Source organism: Canis lupus, chromosome 2 (genome assembly GCF_048164855.1).
Source record: "Canis lupus baileyi chromosome 2, mCanLup2.hap1, whole genome shotgun sequence".
Classification (NCBI taxonomy): Eukaryota; Metazoa; Chordata; class Mammalia; order Carnivora; family Canidae; genus Canis; species Canis lupus.
In genome coordinates this window covers 29,598,510-29,615,760 of record NC_132839.1, presented here as the reverse complement: position 1 = coordinate 29,615,760, position 17,251 = coordinate 29,598,510, and the positions used below count along the sequence as shown (strand labels likewise).

The 17,251-nt window shown below is 34.8% G+C and overlaps 1 protein-coding gene across 8 annotated transcripts in view; it reads right to left on the bottom strand.

Moving 5' to 3' along the window:
- AP3B1 (adaptor related protein complex 3 subunit beta 1) overlaps positions 1-17,251 on the bottom strand; it is a 265,515-nt gene that overhangs the window by 214,675 nt on the left and 33,589 nt on the right. For 6 of the 8 annotated variants that reach the window (XR_012015574.1, XM_072794100.1, XM_072794111.1 and 3 more), the window contains exon 3: positions 7,045-7,119. The exons of 1 other annotated variant lie outside the window; for it this stretch is intronic. Coding sequence is in view for 6 of the 7 variants with exons in the window: in XM_072794100.1 (XP_072650201.1) it covers positions 7,045-7,119 (75 nt within the window). In the remaining variant the exon portion in view is untranslated. Of the gene's footprint in view, positions 1-7,044; positions 7,120-11,793; positions 11,860-17,251 lie in introns of all 8 variants that reach the window. One more of the 8 variants, XM_072794104.1, reaches the window with a different exon arrangement.

Genomic DNA, 17,251 nt, shown 5'->3' with positions numbered 1-17,251 from the left:
ATCACTGTCATCACTACGTATGAGATCAGTAACAGAAGCTTCAGAACAGGAAAAGAAAAAGCAGGTGTCTACCATAAATTGCATTTTTAGTATACATTATCTGGACAAACTAGTACACCACGGCTCAAGACAACAGAGACATTAAACACTTTTATCAGAGAGAATAGTCCACTAGCTCAGTCTGCCCAAGACAGACAAGGGAGAGTCATGAGAACATCTTTCTACTGAATATACAGCGTTTGAGCAACCCAAGCCTACTGAGTTAACTATTTCCCACAGAGGTCTATACTCAATAAACAACTTGAATTCATCATTTAAAACCTTCCCATAAAATAAACTCCAAGCCCAGATGATTTCATAGTAAGGATAAAATAATACCATTTAAGATAAAATAACCCTACACATACTCTACAACAAAGGAGAAACAAGTCTCAACTCATTTTATAAAGCCAGTATTAACCTGATTACCATGATATCAAAACAAAAGCCACTGCAAGGGAAAAAAAATCCTTCAATAACATACAGATGAAAAATTCCTTAACAAAAAATTAGGAAATCAATTCTAACAGTATAAACGTTTAATACATCCTGACTATGACGGGTTTACCCCATGAATAAAAAAGTTTAGTAAGTGAAAATCAATCCTATTCATTTACCATATTAAGAGAATAGAGAAAAATCATGATAATTTCAGTAGTTACTGAAAAAGCACTTGAAAAAATTTCAAAACTCATTCACTATAAAAACTTCCAGGAAAGTAGGGATAGAAAGAACTCCTCAACAGGATTACAGACAGCTGCAAAAAAACCCTATAGCTAATATCATAATCAATGGTAAAAGGCTCAGTGCTTTCTAAACGAGAAACAAGACAAGGATAACCATTCTCATCACTTTTATTCAACATCGTAATGTACGCTGTGCTCAATATAATATGACAAGAAGAAAAAAGGAATAGAAAAATAAAATTATAGTTGTACATGATATTATCATTTATGTAACAAAGCCGATGAAATCTATAAAATAGCTTTCAGAACTAATAAGTGAATTTAGCAAGGACACAAGATCAATATACAAAGTCAATTCTGCATGCTAGCAATAACCAATTGGGAAATGAAATCAAAAACACAATGTTGTTTAAAATAGCACTCAAAACTCCTAAAAACTAAATTTAAAGCATGTGCAAAACTTGCATACCAAAAACTACAAGATACTGCAAAAGGAAATTACAGAAGACCACATTCACGGGCTGGAAGACTTAATACGGTAAAGATAGTAATTCTTCTCAAAGTGATCTATAAATTCAATGTAAACAAAATCAATCCTAACAGGCTTTTGAAGATACTGACATGCTAATTTTAACACTTACATAAAAAGACAAAGGACCCAGATTACCCAAAATAATGTTAAAAACGGAACAAGACTGCAGTGCTTATGCTACCAGACTTCAAGACTCAAAATAAGACTATAGTAAACAAGGCAGTGTGATATGGCAAACAGATCAATGGCACAAAACAGATCAACAATATTTCACAAGAAGGCAGGGTAATTCAAAGGGTGAAAAGATTTGGTCTTCTTAAATATGGTATCAGAACAATTGAATATCTGGAAAAAAAATTATTTTGAAATCTCAAATCTTAACTCATATCACACACAATATCTAATTTAAAATGTAGTGCACAGTAAAGAATTAATATAGTAGGCCAGAGATTGCTATCCTTAGAAAGTCTGCTTACAAAGTTGGCCTGATGGCATCTGGGAACTTGAATTTCAAGGGTAATTTCCACATTCTCTAACTGAGAAAGAGGGTTTACATACAAACAATATGGTTTATGCTCAGCATTTGCTTTCTTGGGTCGCCTGGGTGGCTCAGCGGTTGAGCATCTGCCTTTCGCTCGGGGTGTGATCCTGGAGTCCCGGGATTGAGTCCCACATCAGGCTTCCAGCATGGAGCCTGCTTCTCCCTCTGCCTGTGTCTCTGCCTCTCTTTGTGTGTGTCTCTCATGAATAAGTTAAAAAAAAAAAATCTTCAACAAAAACAAACACACATTTGCTTTCTTTCAGGGAGTCTGGAATTTTGGCACTTGCTAGACAGTTAATGCCTATATGAACAGTGCCCCACCCCTGCCCCGAAAGACGTGGGCACTTAGTCACTAATGAGCTTTCCCAGTGGACACCACTTCATACTTTTTGTCACAATTGATGCTGGAGGAATTGACTGTCACTGGGAAAAACATTGGGAAAGGAAACTTGGAAGTTTGTATCTAATTTCCTCTGGACTTCACCTCACATACCTCTTTCAGGGCCTAATTTTGCTATGTGTCTTTTCACTGTAATAAATCATAGCTATCAGTATGACTATATCTTGAGTCTTATGAATCCTCCCAGTGAATCACAGAACCTGTGGATCACAGACTTATGACATGGATCACAGACCTAAATACAATAGCTGAAACTATTAAACTTTTAGAACAAACCAGGAAAATCTTTGACATTAGGTTAGGCAAAGATTTCTTAAACAAGTCACAAAAAATCAAGAAGTATAACTGAAAAAAAAAAAAAAACAGATAAAATGGACTTTATCAAAAATCAAATGTTTGTTTTTTTAAAAAGATATTAAAACAAAAAAGGCAGGCCACAGACCAAGAGAAAATAAATAAGAGTAAATAACTATCTGACAGAAGACTGGTACCAGAATTTTTACACTTTAAAATAAGAAAAAAATTTAAAAACAAGCTAAAGATCTGAATAGTTTAGAAGAGATACAACTAACCAATAAATCATAAAAAGATGCTCAGCATCACTAAATATAAGAAAATGCAAAGAAAGGCACAACGAAATAACATTATACACCTACCAAAGTGGCTAATGTTGAGTCTAATAAGATCTAGTCTAATAAGATCAAGTCAGAAACGATGTGAACCAACTGGAATTCATATACAATTGCTGGTGGGAATATAAATGGTACAACCACTCTGGAAAACTCCATACACTATTTTCTTAAAACTAAATATCCATTTCTCAGACAATGCAATTGATCTAGGTATTTAGAAAAGAAAAAAAAATTAAAATACAAGAAAAATTAAAATACATGACCACATATAGCATTTTATTCAAGTGCAGTGTAACAAGTCAATGTAAAAATTGTGAAACATCAGATTATAGCAAAAAGGAACAAAATGTGACAACATGAAACAGCATAGGTGAATCTCAAGACTCCTCAGTAAAGGAAATCAAACAAAGAGATACCATACTATCTGGTTTAATTTATAAGAAATTCAAAAAATGACAAAACTATAGTGACAGAAAGCAGATAAGTAGTTTCTTGGAGATTCAAAGTGGATCACAGCCATATATATAAAAGTTAAATCTATAGAACTCTTAGGAAAGACAAGTATAAATCATTGGATCCTTGGATTAAGCACCCAGATGAATTAAAAATGGATCACAGTACTATATTAAAGCTGAATCTACAGAACTCTTATGAAAGACAAGTATAAATCTCCATGACTTTGGATTAAGCATCCATTTCTTAAGTATAATACCTAAAGTATAAGCAAACAAATAAAAAGAGATGAATTGGAGTTCATGAAAATGTAAAATGTGCTTCAAAGGACATGATCAAGAAAATGAAGATAATCCATACAACAAGAGAAAATATATGCAAATTAGACACCAGATATGAGTCTAGTGTTCATGATATATAAAGAATTCTAACAATAAACAGAAAGACAATTATTTTTTCTTTTTTAGATTTTATTTATTTATTCATGAGAGATACAGAGAGAGAGAGGCAGAGACACAGGCAGAGGGAGAAGCAGGCTCCATGCTGGGAGCCCAACACGGGACTGGATCCCAGGTCTCCAGGATCAGGCCCTGGGCTGAAGGTGGCACTAAACTGCTAAGCCACTCAGGCTGCCCCAGAAAGACAATTCGATTTCAAAATGTTAAAAGAATCTAAATAGACATTTTTCCAAAGAAGATGTAGAACTGGCCAATAGATGCTCAACGGTTTTTTACTAGAGAAAAGCAAATCAAAAACTGCAAAAGCAGCAATGAGATTCCACTTTATACCCTCTAGGATAGCTATAATCTAAAAGAAAGTAATTTTTTCAAAAAAGAAAAGTATCATTGAGGATGTGGAGAAATTATAACTCACATACATTATTGATAGAAACATAAAATGATGCAGCTACTGTTGAAAAGAGTTTGGTAAGTCCTCAAAAAAACATATAGTAACCATAAAATCACTACAAGAGAAATAAACACATAGGTCCACACACAAACTTGTACAACGTGTTTAAAGTAATGTTATTCACGATAGCTAAAAAGTGAAAACAACCCAAGTGCCACTGATGAATGAATATACAAAACTCACTATATCCATACCACAGAATATTATTCAGCAATAAAGAGGAATGAGGTACTGATACACACTATAACATGGACGGACTTGGAAAACATCACACTAAGTAAAAGGAGCCAGACACAAACATCACATACTATATGGCTTCATTTATATGAAATGCCCAGAATAGCCAAATCCATAGAAACAGAAAGTAGATTATTGGCTGCCTAGGGATGGGGTATAAAAGGCATGACTGCTAATGAAAGCAGGATTACTTTTTGAGGTGACAAAAATGTAGAGGAAGTAGATGGTAGTAATGCTTGTATAATTCTGTAAATACACTACATGTCATTGAACAGCACGCTTTAAAAGTTTTGGCATATTAACTATATTTCAATAATCTTTTTTTTTTTTAATTCATGAGAAATAGAGGCAGAGACATAGGCAGAGGGAAAAGCAGGCTCCCAAGGGGAAACTGATGTGGGACTCAAACCCGGGACTCCAGGGTCATGTCCCAACCCAAAGGCAGATGCTTAACCACTGAGCTACTCAGGCATCCTTCAATAATCTTTCAAAAAGATGACTGACTAAAAATAACCATTTATTTTTAGGCGGTTTTAGCATTTTTAGAAGTAAAATGCATGATATCATGGGAAATTTAGGAGGAAGAAATGGAATTATATTGTCCTAAGGTTTTCAAAGTATATGTGAAGTGTTATTATGTTCCTTGAAAGCAGTGATATTGTAAATCCTAGCGGTAGACTGTTATAAGATAAAAATGTACACTGTACACCTACTAAATAAAACAGAGATACAGCTTTTTTTTTAATTTTTTTTAAAGATTTTATTTATTTATTCATAGAGACACAGCTAGAGAAAGAGAGGCAGAGACACAGGCAGAGGGAGAAGCAGGCACCATGCAGGGAGCCTGATGTGGGACTCGATCCCGGGTCTCCAGGATCACACCCTGGGCTGTAGGCGGCGCTAAACCGCTGCGCCACCGGGGCTGCCCCGAGATACAGCTTTAACAGCAATATTAATACTTGATTATAAGTGAAAAACTTCCTTATATCCTTAATTTCTGCTTCTTATACTCCATCTATCGCCTCCTAAAACATCTGCCCAGATGTCACTAAGTCCTTGAAAATATTCTTCAATGGAGAGTGCTCTTTCTGTCAAACTTTCCAGACCCAAAAACAGAGCCAAGCACATTCCTCACAGTGGATGTTCACAGTTGTTAGCAATGGGCAAAGAGGAAGCATGTGTGCTGACATTTTCATTCTCATACATATATCACTACTTCCTACTGAGTAAACATATCCTCCAGACAATCACTACCATACCAGTTGACAGTGAGATGCATGAGAGACATGATCATTCAATCCTCTTCCTAACTGCCTTTTATTCTTTTAAAAACAAGCCATTTGCTCAAATCAATCTCTTATCCCCTTCACTGAACTCTTCATCCTACTCATCTTATTCAATGGTTTCTACACAGGCTCTTATTTTTTCTTTCGCACTCTATCAAAAGCCATTCGTCCATTTGACCCAACATTACCTTGGCCTCAAAGTTCTTTGATTTTCTGTTTCAAACACCATTGAGAAATGCACACAGAGAAAAGTAATCAAAGGCTCATGACACATCCTGCTTTTGCCCACCTCCTGCTGTACAGAGGCAGGGTATACCAAAACTAAAATGTTTCAAAAAGAACACTATATTTGGAGAGATAATACTTGGGTTCAAACACTGGCCTAATACTGCATGAACTTAGGTCTGTTTCACTGGACATGTGCTATCTCAAAATTAAATACCTAGAGCAGAATTTAAAGTACACAGGCTTCTAAGAATATGATCATCATTCACCCAGGTGAATTAATCTCAATTTACTTTTCACATTTTCCACCCAAAAATCCAAATACTGTTTATTAATTTAAGATTATGGATATCCTTAAGTGGGAGGCCCCTGGTGCCCCTCCATCCCCATGAGGGGGTGGGACGGGGGCCACCATCCTTGCGGGGCCGCTGGTGAAATACCACTACTCTTATCGTATTTTTCACTGACCTGGTGGGGGAGGGGGGCAAGCCCTGAGGGTCTCACCTGGGGGCGGGGGGCAACCCTATCAAATGGTAATGCAGGTGTCCTAAGGCGAGCTCAGGGAGGACAAAAACCTCCCCTGCAACAGAAGGGCAAAAGCTCGCTTGACCTTGATTTTCAGTACGAATACAGACCGTGAAAGCGGGGCCTCACAATCCTTCTGACCTTTTGGGTTTTAAGCAGGAGGTGTCAGAAAAGTAAAAAAAAAAAAAAAAAAAAAAAAGATTATGGATATCTTAACTATAACAAAAAAAATCTAGTGATACTTACGGATCTTGTTGCATTTCAAAGTAACTGAAAAATACATGATTCTTTTACAACAAAAGGAATCATGAAAATAATGAATCAAAATAGTATCCCAAGGGCACCTGGGTGGCTCAGCCAGTTGAGTGGTTAAGTGTCAGACCCCTGGTTTTAGCTGGGGTCATGATCCCAGGATTGCTCACAGTGTCTGCTTGAGATTCTTTCCCCTCCTCCCTCTCTCTCCCTCCCGCTCTGCTCTTCCCTTGCCACACCCCCAACTTCACTCAGCACATACGTGCGCACTGGCACACTCTCTGTAAAATAAATAAATCAATAAAATCTTAAAAAAAAAAAAGGTACCTCAATATTTTTACTGGCCACATTCTTCACAACAGCAGGAAACAGTTCAGATGCATTTTTCCCTTTTGCAATCATCTGAAGAATAAAAGTGGAGTATTAGAGCTAAAATCTTTTTAAAATTAGTATTCTGGAAAAAAAAAACAAATTCTACATACATTAAATATTTAGAAAACTGAATCAGCAAATAAGCTATGATGTTAACAAGCTGAAATCTTTTTTTTTTAAGATTTTATTTATTTCTTCATGAGAGAGATGGGGGGGGGGGGGTGGGCACAGAGACCTAGGCAGAGGGAGAAGCAGGCTCCATGCAGGGAACCTGATGCAGGACTCAGACACTCAACCACTGAGCCACCCAGGCGTCCCAACAAGCTGAAATCTTTTTGAGTTATCTTACTTATTACTTATCTCAACTATCTGCATCAAAGAACAAATAATGACTTGTGTATTAATATACAAATATATAGACACATTAAAGAAAAAATATACAGTAATTTAAGACACAATAAGATATTTATTTACAATAGTTTTCATTTATAGCTAATGAGACTATAAATACTTTTAAATATTTACATTGTTCTTTATTTTCCAGGTTCTTAAAGTTATACCGCATTTGCAATGGGGATGGCCAGGGGTGTGTGAAATCAATGTTATTTGGGACAAACTATTTCTCCCCTGGCCTTCTCATCATGGGTTTCCCTACTTCTCCAACTATTACTCTTCAAAGTTCCTTTCACCAAGTCCTCTTCTCTGCCCACTAAAGTTCTGTGCACCACCATCTTTTCAAGCTATACTACTCTACAATCTCTGAAACTTCTAACATTTCATTCACCTTCATGACTTAACTCTCACCAGTATGGGGATCAACTCTCCAAACTCTAGCCTTAACTCTCAGCCCTAATTCCACTTCTGTAACTGGACATTATTAGATGTCCTCTCATTTCAAACTTGCTGTCTAAAACCACTTATAATAAAATGGCATTCATGCTACAACTTCCTATTTCCACCAGTTTTCCCAGATACCAGAAACCAACAGAATTACTCAAATCTACAAAATATCTAAGTCCCATTGTAATTTATTTGTACAATCACATTAATTCTCACTGTTACTATCCTAAAATAGGTCACTATGACCTCACAAAGGACTTTTCCAATGGTCTCTGATTCCTGTCCATAATGTACATCACTGACAGTTTCACAAGCTTAAAACACTTCCATGCACACTGTCAGCCTCTATCAAAGATTTCAAAAGCCCCTGACTGTCTAAGAATCCAAACTATTTCACTTAATATTAAACGCCCTCACAATTTGCAACATTTCTTTTAAGCACATCAATCATTATTGTTTTACACTATGTAATTATCAAAGTAAATTGACCTACTACTACCAGAACATTCTCTAGTCCCTCTATGCCTATACTCATATCACACTACCAAATCAATTCTTTTTACTTTACACATTCTCTCGAACTTTAATCATTATCCCTTCCTAGAACCATCTTCTAATATTTAGCCTACTATGTCATCCAATTCTAATTTCCTCTAGAATTTTTTAATTCACACTTTTCATCTGGAATTTTCTATGTGCTATGTTTCATTTCTATTTATTTTAATTGTATGTCTCCCTATACCCCCATTTCCTTTACTCTTATTACCAGAATATATCTTCAGGTCTATTAGTAGTCAAGACTTTGGTAGCTACAAAATAAAGTTTAAACTATAGGATAACTTCCTGAAAAGGGGTTCTTTATGAATTACACATTAAATCTAAGAAACTAGTTAAAAAATAGAGTATTAGTTTTAAAAATGTATAACAAATGTTTTACAATATATAAGTGATATTTTAAGCATAATAATCCCAGTTAACAATTTCTCAATAAGACCTTTCTACAGGGGCACCTGGGTGGCTCAGTAGTTGAGCCTATACTTTAGACTCATGTCATGATCCCAGGGTCCTGGGATCGAGTCCCACATCAGGCCCCCCGTGGGGAGCCTGCTTCTCCCTCTGCTATGTCTCTGCCTTTCTCTCTCTCTCATGAATAAATAAAGTCTTAAAAAAAAAAAAAAGACCTCTCTATAGGATAGCTTTAATAATACTCTAATACAAGCTAGTCTTTTTATATTCTATTTCCTTACATGTCATATTATGATTTGAGTATTTTGTGTTTTTTTTTTTTTTTAAGATTTTATTTATTTATTTGAGAGAGAAAGCAAGTGAGCAAGAGAAGCAAGTGAGCAAGAGAGAGCACGAGCAGGGAGCGGGGGAGTGGCAGAGGGAGAGGGAGAAGCAGATTCCCTATGGGGCAGGAAGCCCCACACAGGGCTCAATCCCAGGACCCTGAGATCATGACTTGAGCTGAAAGACGCTTAACTGACTGAGCTGCCTAGGTATCCTGATTTGAATATTCTATAAACCTGCTGAGTAGTACAGAAGTTCACAAAATACTGCACCTAAAACATCTTTGTATGATTTTACACCTGCCTCAATTTCCTCACTTGTAAAATAAGAAGACAGGGATCAAATGTTCTCTAGGGTCCACTGTTTCAGTTATTCAATAACAACCTGTCCTACTATATACAATTCCAAGGATTCCCCAGCTGTTCTACATATATAAAGATGCTAACAGATGAGGGAAGAAAAAAAATCCTTGAGTCAAATTCATTTAACAAATATTTGCTGAGAGAACACTACATGCCAGGGACTATTGTAGACCTTGATGATACAACTGTAAACAGTATACACTTGCCCATTAAAGATTAACTACTAATGAAGGCGAATGACAATAAACAAAGATAATACGTGAGATGGTAAAAGAGAGTACTATGAGAAACAAAAGGACTATATGAAAAATGAAAGTGCTAAGGTGGGGGTGAGAGCTGCTTTTTAATGTTTAGTGTTTTCCTAGTATAAATTTCCCATCCTTACATTTTTAATTTATCTATGTCTTTATAATAAAAGTGGGTTTCTCCTTGGGGCACTTGGGTAGCTCAGTCAGTTAAGTGACTGCCTTCAGCTTGGGTCAGGATCCCAGGGTACTGAGATCAAGCCCTGAATCGAGTTCCCTAATCAGCATCAGGCTCCTTGATCAGCAGGGAGTCTGCTTCTCCTTCTGTCCCTCCCCACAACTCAGGTTCTCTCTTGCTATCTCTCTCTCTCAACTAAATAAATGAGTAATCTCTAAAAAAAATAAATAAAAGCTGGTTTCTCCTAGAGAACATAGAGTTGCATCCTGATATTTTCAACTATCTAACAATCTATTTTAGTTGGTAATTTTAGATCACTCACATTTAATGTAATTTTGATGTGGTTTGATTCATGTCTACAGTTTTACTACCTGTTTTCTTGTTACTGCCTGTGTTTTTGCCTGACCCCTGTCATTCCCATTATTTGGGAGCATTTAAGTATTTACTATTTTAACTTTTAAATTGATTTATTTTGCCTGCATATTCTTGTAAAACTTTTAGTGGTTCTTCCCCTAGGGATTATTTAGATAGATAGAGAAGTCTATCTTTCACAGTCTACTTTGAGTTAATACTGAATCAGGACAAATAAAATGTAGAAACCTTACCAGATAGGCCCTTTCAATCCTACCTGCCTGCTAGCCTTTATATTATAGCTACCATATATATTTTATCTATAGCCATTAAAAACCTCTCAGTATAATGTAAGAAGAATAAAATTAGTCCTTTATGCTTACCAAATATGGTGGACCCTGGGACAATGCAGGGGTTAGGGGGCACCAACCTCCTGCCAAGTTGAATATCCATGTGTATGTAACTTTTGACTCCTCCCCTCATATTAATAGCCTACTGTTGACTGGAAGCCCTACTGATAATATAAACAGTCTATTAACACATATTTTGCATGTTATATGTGTTATATACTGTATTCTTACAATACAGCTAGAAAAAAGAAAATATTAAGAAAATCATAAGGAAAAGGAAATACACAGTACTATACTATAAAAATAATACGCATAAGTGGACCCATGCAATTCAAACCTGTGTTGTTCAAGTATCACCTCTTTTTTCTTTCAGTACTTAAAAGATGCTCCAGAGGCACCTAGGAAGCTCAGTCAATTGAGCATCTGACTCTTCATTTCAGTTCAGGTCATGATCTCAGAGTTGTGAGATCAAGCCCAGTGTCAAGCTCCATGCTGAGAATGGAGCCTCAGCATGGAGTCTGCTTAAGATTCTCTCTCCCTCTCCCTTTGCCCCTCCCCTGCTTGCGCACATACATACATACATACATATATAAATAAAAAGTTCCACTGTCTTCTGGCTGCCACGGTTTCTGATGAGAAATACAGAGTTACTTAAATCACTGGTCCTTATATGTATCATTTTTTTCCCCAGGTACATCCAAGATTACTTTTTATTTTTGGTTTTATACAGTACAATTGCTTTGCGATTAGGCATGGTTTTCTTTGAGTTTATTATGACTGGGATATTCTGAACTTTTCAACCCTAAGTTTAAGTCATTCATTAATTTGGGTAGTTACCAACCATTATTTCTTGAAATATTTTCACTGTCCCAATCTCTTTCTCTTCTTTTAAACATATATTAGGTCTTTAGGTATTATCCAACAAAACCCTGAGGCTGTATTCATTTCTTTTCCTTTTAATCTACTCTGCAAATTGACTAATTTCTAATGATCTGTCTTCAACTTCTGGTTCTTTCTTCTATTATATTCTTTTTGCTACTGAATTAATCCAGGACATTTTTTATTTCAGATACGATAAAAAGACATACCAGATTCTTTCAGATATGACAGCAATTCCAAAGTATTTCTATGTGATGTAGTTCAAGTCATATACTCTGGAAAAAAATTACACATTACTTTCTACTGGGGAGTAAGTGCATATAGAAGACCTCCTTTCCTGGCATAACTTATCATCTAACCATAAATGGCCCTAATATTACCTACTACTTAAGTATAAAACAAGAAAAATGTCCAAATACTTTACCTATTTTCAGTCGGGCTGCTTTTTAGATATTGAATTGTATGAGTTCTTTACATACACTAGGTATTAATTCCTATATGATGAAGGGATGGTTTTTTATAGATTTCAAAATATTTTTTCCCATTCTGTGGGTGCCTCATCACACTGCTGATGTCATATGATACACAAAGATTTTAATTTCGATACAGCTCAAATTACACCCTTTTTTTTTTATTTTGTTGCTCACATTTTAGTGAAACCTTTGATGAATCTAATGTCATTAAGTTTTAGTCCTGTGTTTCCTCTATAAGTTTTAACTCTTACCTGTAGGTCTTTGATTCATTTTGCCTTATTTTATATATAGCATGAGGAAGAGGTCTAAATTCATTTTCTTCCAGGTAGATATCTAGACTCCCAACACCATTTGTTGAGGACTATCCTTTTACTATTGAATGGTCACTCTCCCTTGTCAAAAATCATTTGATTATATACATAAGGTATTACTTCTGCATGCTCTACTGGGTAGATATGTCTGTCTCTGTGACACTACCACACTGTTTTGATTACTGTAGCTTTTTTTTTTTTTTTAATTTTATTTATTTATGATAGTCACACAGAGAGAGAGGGAGAGGCAGAGACACAGGCAGAGGGAGAAGCAGGCTCCATGCACCGGGAGCGCGACGTGGGATTCGATCCTGGGTCTCCAGGATCGCGCCCTGGGCCAAAGGCAGGCGCCAAACCGCTGCGCCACCCAGGGATCCCCTGATTACTGTAGCTTTGAATTAAGTCTTCAAATCAGGAAGTACGAGACTTATAAATAAATTTGTTCAAGAATGTTTGGGCTATTCAGAGTCAATATGAATTTTAGGATAGATTTTTCTGTTTTTGCAAATAACATCACTGGGAGTTTGATGGTCCCTGATTACATACTGATTATGTAAATCACTTTGATACTGACATCTTAAAAATATCAAGTCTTCCAATCCATAAAGAGAGGATGTCTTTCCATTTGTGTCTTTTCTTTCAGCAATATTTTGCAGTTTTCAAGGTATGAGTCTTTTGCCCGTTGGTTAAGTTTATTCCTAGGTATTTTATTCTTTTTTGAAGCTATTGTAAATGGGACAATTTTCTTAATTTCCTTCTCAGATTATCATTGTTTGTGCTGGACGCAACGAATTGCTATGTGTTGTTTTTTTATACTGCACCTTGGCTGAATTGTTTACTACTTTTAAAAGTTTTTGGTAAAATATTTAGTTTTCTAAATATGAAATCATTTTGTCTGTGAACAAAGATAATTTTAGCTCTTCCTTTGCAATTTGGATGCCTTTTCTTTTTCTTGCCTAACTACTATAACTAAAACTTCCAATACTATATTGAACAGAAGAGACAAAAACAAGCATCCCTGTCTGTTTCCTTATTGAAGGCTTTCAGTCTTTCACCACTGACTATGATGCCAGCTGTGGGTTTTTCATAAACAGCCTGTAGTATGTTGGGTCAGTTTCCTCCTAGCCCTAGTTTGTTGAATGTTTACAATCATGAAAGAGTATTGAATTGTGCCAAATTCTTTTTCTCTATCAATTGAGATGATCATGTGGGATTTTTTCGCCTCTTCGTTCTGTTACTGTGGTGTATAACAAATGACTGACTTTCGTGTTGTTCTTGTTCTTCTATAAGTAATGAATAATCCAGATCCAAAAATCCATATTAATTTTTTAAGTCAGGAAGAAAAGAGAAATTGTGCTTCTCTAAATTTAACTGTCCTCATTTTTTTCAGTTATAAGGATGGCTTATTTTTAAAAGTTCAATATTTTCAATTTATAAATACTGGCTAATTTAAAAGGAAAGAAGGAAAGATGGAAGGGAGGGGCAAGAGAGAAAGGGGAAAGAGGAAATGGGAAGGAAGGGAAGGGAAGGAAAAGAAGGGAAAGGAAGGGGAGAGAAGCAAAGAGATAGATCTTGCAGAGTTTCAGACCCAAATGCAACTCTTAAAAATCAGCAATCAAGAATAAATGAAGAAATGGAAAAAGAATTGATCTTTGATTTATATCTCAGAGAGTAACAGTGGAGCAAAACAGAGAAAATTCACTAAGGCGCTCTATCACTACTAAAAATACATGCCTGCTTATGGAACTGGTTTTGATGAATATCGACATGGCGGAAAAATCCTCACCCTTTAAGCAATTTCCAACCCAAAAACAATGAAAAGATGCCAGCATCAGGCACAAGATGAATCCTTTTAAAGTATGTACACAAATGAAACATTCTTGTTGAAGGAGGGAAGGAAGAGAGGAATGAGCAATGCCTAGGTTTAGTCGAAAATGTCTATTATACATTAACTGGAGACAGTAAGAATTATACATTAGTTTCTTCTTCTTATATGAACTTTCTCATTTAACCAACAATAATGTACTACTGGCATTTGGTTTAAGATCTTTTAAAAACTATTTACAATAATACTTGGAAATTTGAAACTACTTTTAATGTTCTTAGGGTAAACAATATTCAATACCTTGTAATATGTATGCCTATGAAATAAGATATAGCAATAACTCTAAGAATTTTAAGACTCTCATCAAAGAAAGGTTCAGGTTTGCTAAAAGCCAAGTAAATTACCTGAGAAAGACCTTCAACATCTAATACTTGCTAAAAGAAAATACATCAAAGATTCAAAACACCAAAGATTTAAATACAAATATTCCATTCCTCCAAACTCCAAGCAGTCAACTCCTCAGAATTTTAGCTAAAAATACTGAATACTAAAATACAGTATTTTAACTAAATGCTCCTTAGTCCACCACATTTCACAACCCAAGATAAAATATGGATATGTGCTATCAACATTAGACATGTATTTTTCAGAAATATTAAGAGAAATAATATGTGAGTGCTTCAACTTGAGTCCCTGTGTAATAAGTGACCACAGATTTTGAAGTAGGTAGCTTTTCTTCCCTAAGGATTCTATAGCATAGATAAGACTTTATTCAACATATGAAACATTGGGAAAAAAAAAAATATATATATATATGAAACACTGGAAACATTACCCCATGAATCTAAGTCTCAGATATCACCAAAGATAATAAAATAAACTATGACTATTATTATGGTTTTTCACAGGTAGATGTTGCTGAAAAGATTCTCTACTGAATCATAGGACTACCAACTATGATAGTCAGATGTGCACTGCCAGTACTTTGATATATAAAAAATAATGTGGTAAAATACCCAACATTCTAACTTCTGGCAGATTAAATTCAGAAATCTTTAAATGTTTTTAACTATGAAAAAAAAGACCCAAAAACTACCCTGAAACTGTACAAAGTGATAAAACCTCATTTTCAGGGCTCATGAAAAATAAAGGGAAATTTAAATTTAAAAATTACATTAAGAAAACAAAAGAAACTTTGAAGCCAATGTAAAATTCTGACTGACCTCCAGCAAACTACTTCTAGCCAAAAGGCATTGTCAAATGATACACACACACACACATACATGAACAGAAAAATTTTTTAATGATTTTAAAAGCTTCCACAGAGAAATATGGTACTACCTAGAAATCAAATTAAAAACTGAACAAAAGGAAAAGTGTGAACAAATGATTGCTGTAACAGCTCACTGAAAAAATTTCAAGTAAAATAACTATTAGTTACTTAATAAAAGGTAGAACTAGCAAACAATTGCTCTTTGAAAACTGAAATGTATCACTCAATAAATAGCATTCAAAACAAAATATTTAGAAAAAGTATTACCAAAATAATACACTGTTGAGAGAAATTATAGATGACCTAAACAAGTGAAGAAATAGAATCATGATCATGGGTCATGAGCCAAATACTGTTAAAATGCTAATTCTCCCAAAACTGATCTATGGAGTTAATCCAATTCCAGCATAGAGCGCAATAGGCTAGTTTTCCATATAAAAAAATGGGTTAAAAATATTTGAAAATAAAATCTAAATCTTTCATACCTTCCCAATGATATAATTATCCAGAAAATCCAGGCATAGGGAAACGAAAAACTATAAGAGCTAAGAAGAAAGTTCAATTAGGATGCCAAATGCAGAACACAGAAAAGACATTTGTTTTCCTATATACCAGTAACAATTAATGTTAACAATATAATTAATGAAGGGGACCATTCATAATGGTCACCAAGATTTAAAAATACACAGAAATGAATCTAACAAGGAATACACAAGCTCTCTAAGATAAAAACCACAAAATATAAGTATAATGCTATTGAAAGGGAAAGAAGGATGAAAACAAGGGAATATATTAATTCCATATTATCCTACTTAAAGTTCAAAAACAATTTTTAACAAAATTTGCGAATTTGGTTCTAAAATGTATCTAGAAGATGAAACTTTTTATGCCCCAATATTATTTAAAATTTACATTCGTATTAACATCACTTGTATAATGAAGAATAAGTTTTCCAGATTTATTGAAATATGATTAATATATAACATTGTGTACATTTAAAGTGAGGTATTAACCTCAAGTCTCTTAGAATAACTATCACCAAGAAGACAAGAGATGATAAGTGTTGGTAATGATATAGAGAAAAGAGAATCCTTTCTACTGTTGGTGGCAATGTAAATTGGTATAGCCACTATGGAAAACAGTATGAAGTTTGCTCAAAAAATTAACACAGAACTATCATGAGATTCAGCAATCCCTTTTCTGGGTATATATCCAAAGGAAATAAAATCAGTATCTCAAAGAGATATCTGTGCTCCCATGTTCACTGCAGCATTATTCACAGTAGCCAAGATATGGAAACAACCCAAGAATCTGTCAACTGATGAATGGATAAAGGTGATACAGATATATAGATATAATGGAATATTATTCGGCCAAGAGAAAGAAGGAATCCTGCCATTTTTGACAAAATGGGTAGATCTTGAGGGCATTAAACAAAGTGAAAGAATAATTTTTAATTACTGGTCATTTACCTGTAAGTTAGAAAAATAAATTTGAAAGTTACCTTTATACAAACTTCCTAATAAGAGGCAATCTATAAGTACTAGGCATATATGGCTATATTTATATTTTTTATATTTATATTTATGATAATTTATACCTACATTACATTTATGATAGTCCAGATTATGAGAATATCCATTTTTATTTATCAGTTTGAAAGAGGAATTTAAAAAACTACCAAATGCTACGTTTTCAGATTTCAGAATTTCCACAGTATCTTCAGATTTAGTGAAATAATTTACCTAAATGGAATGTAAAGCCAAAATTTAATGAAATTAAGAA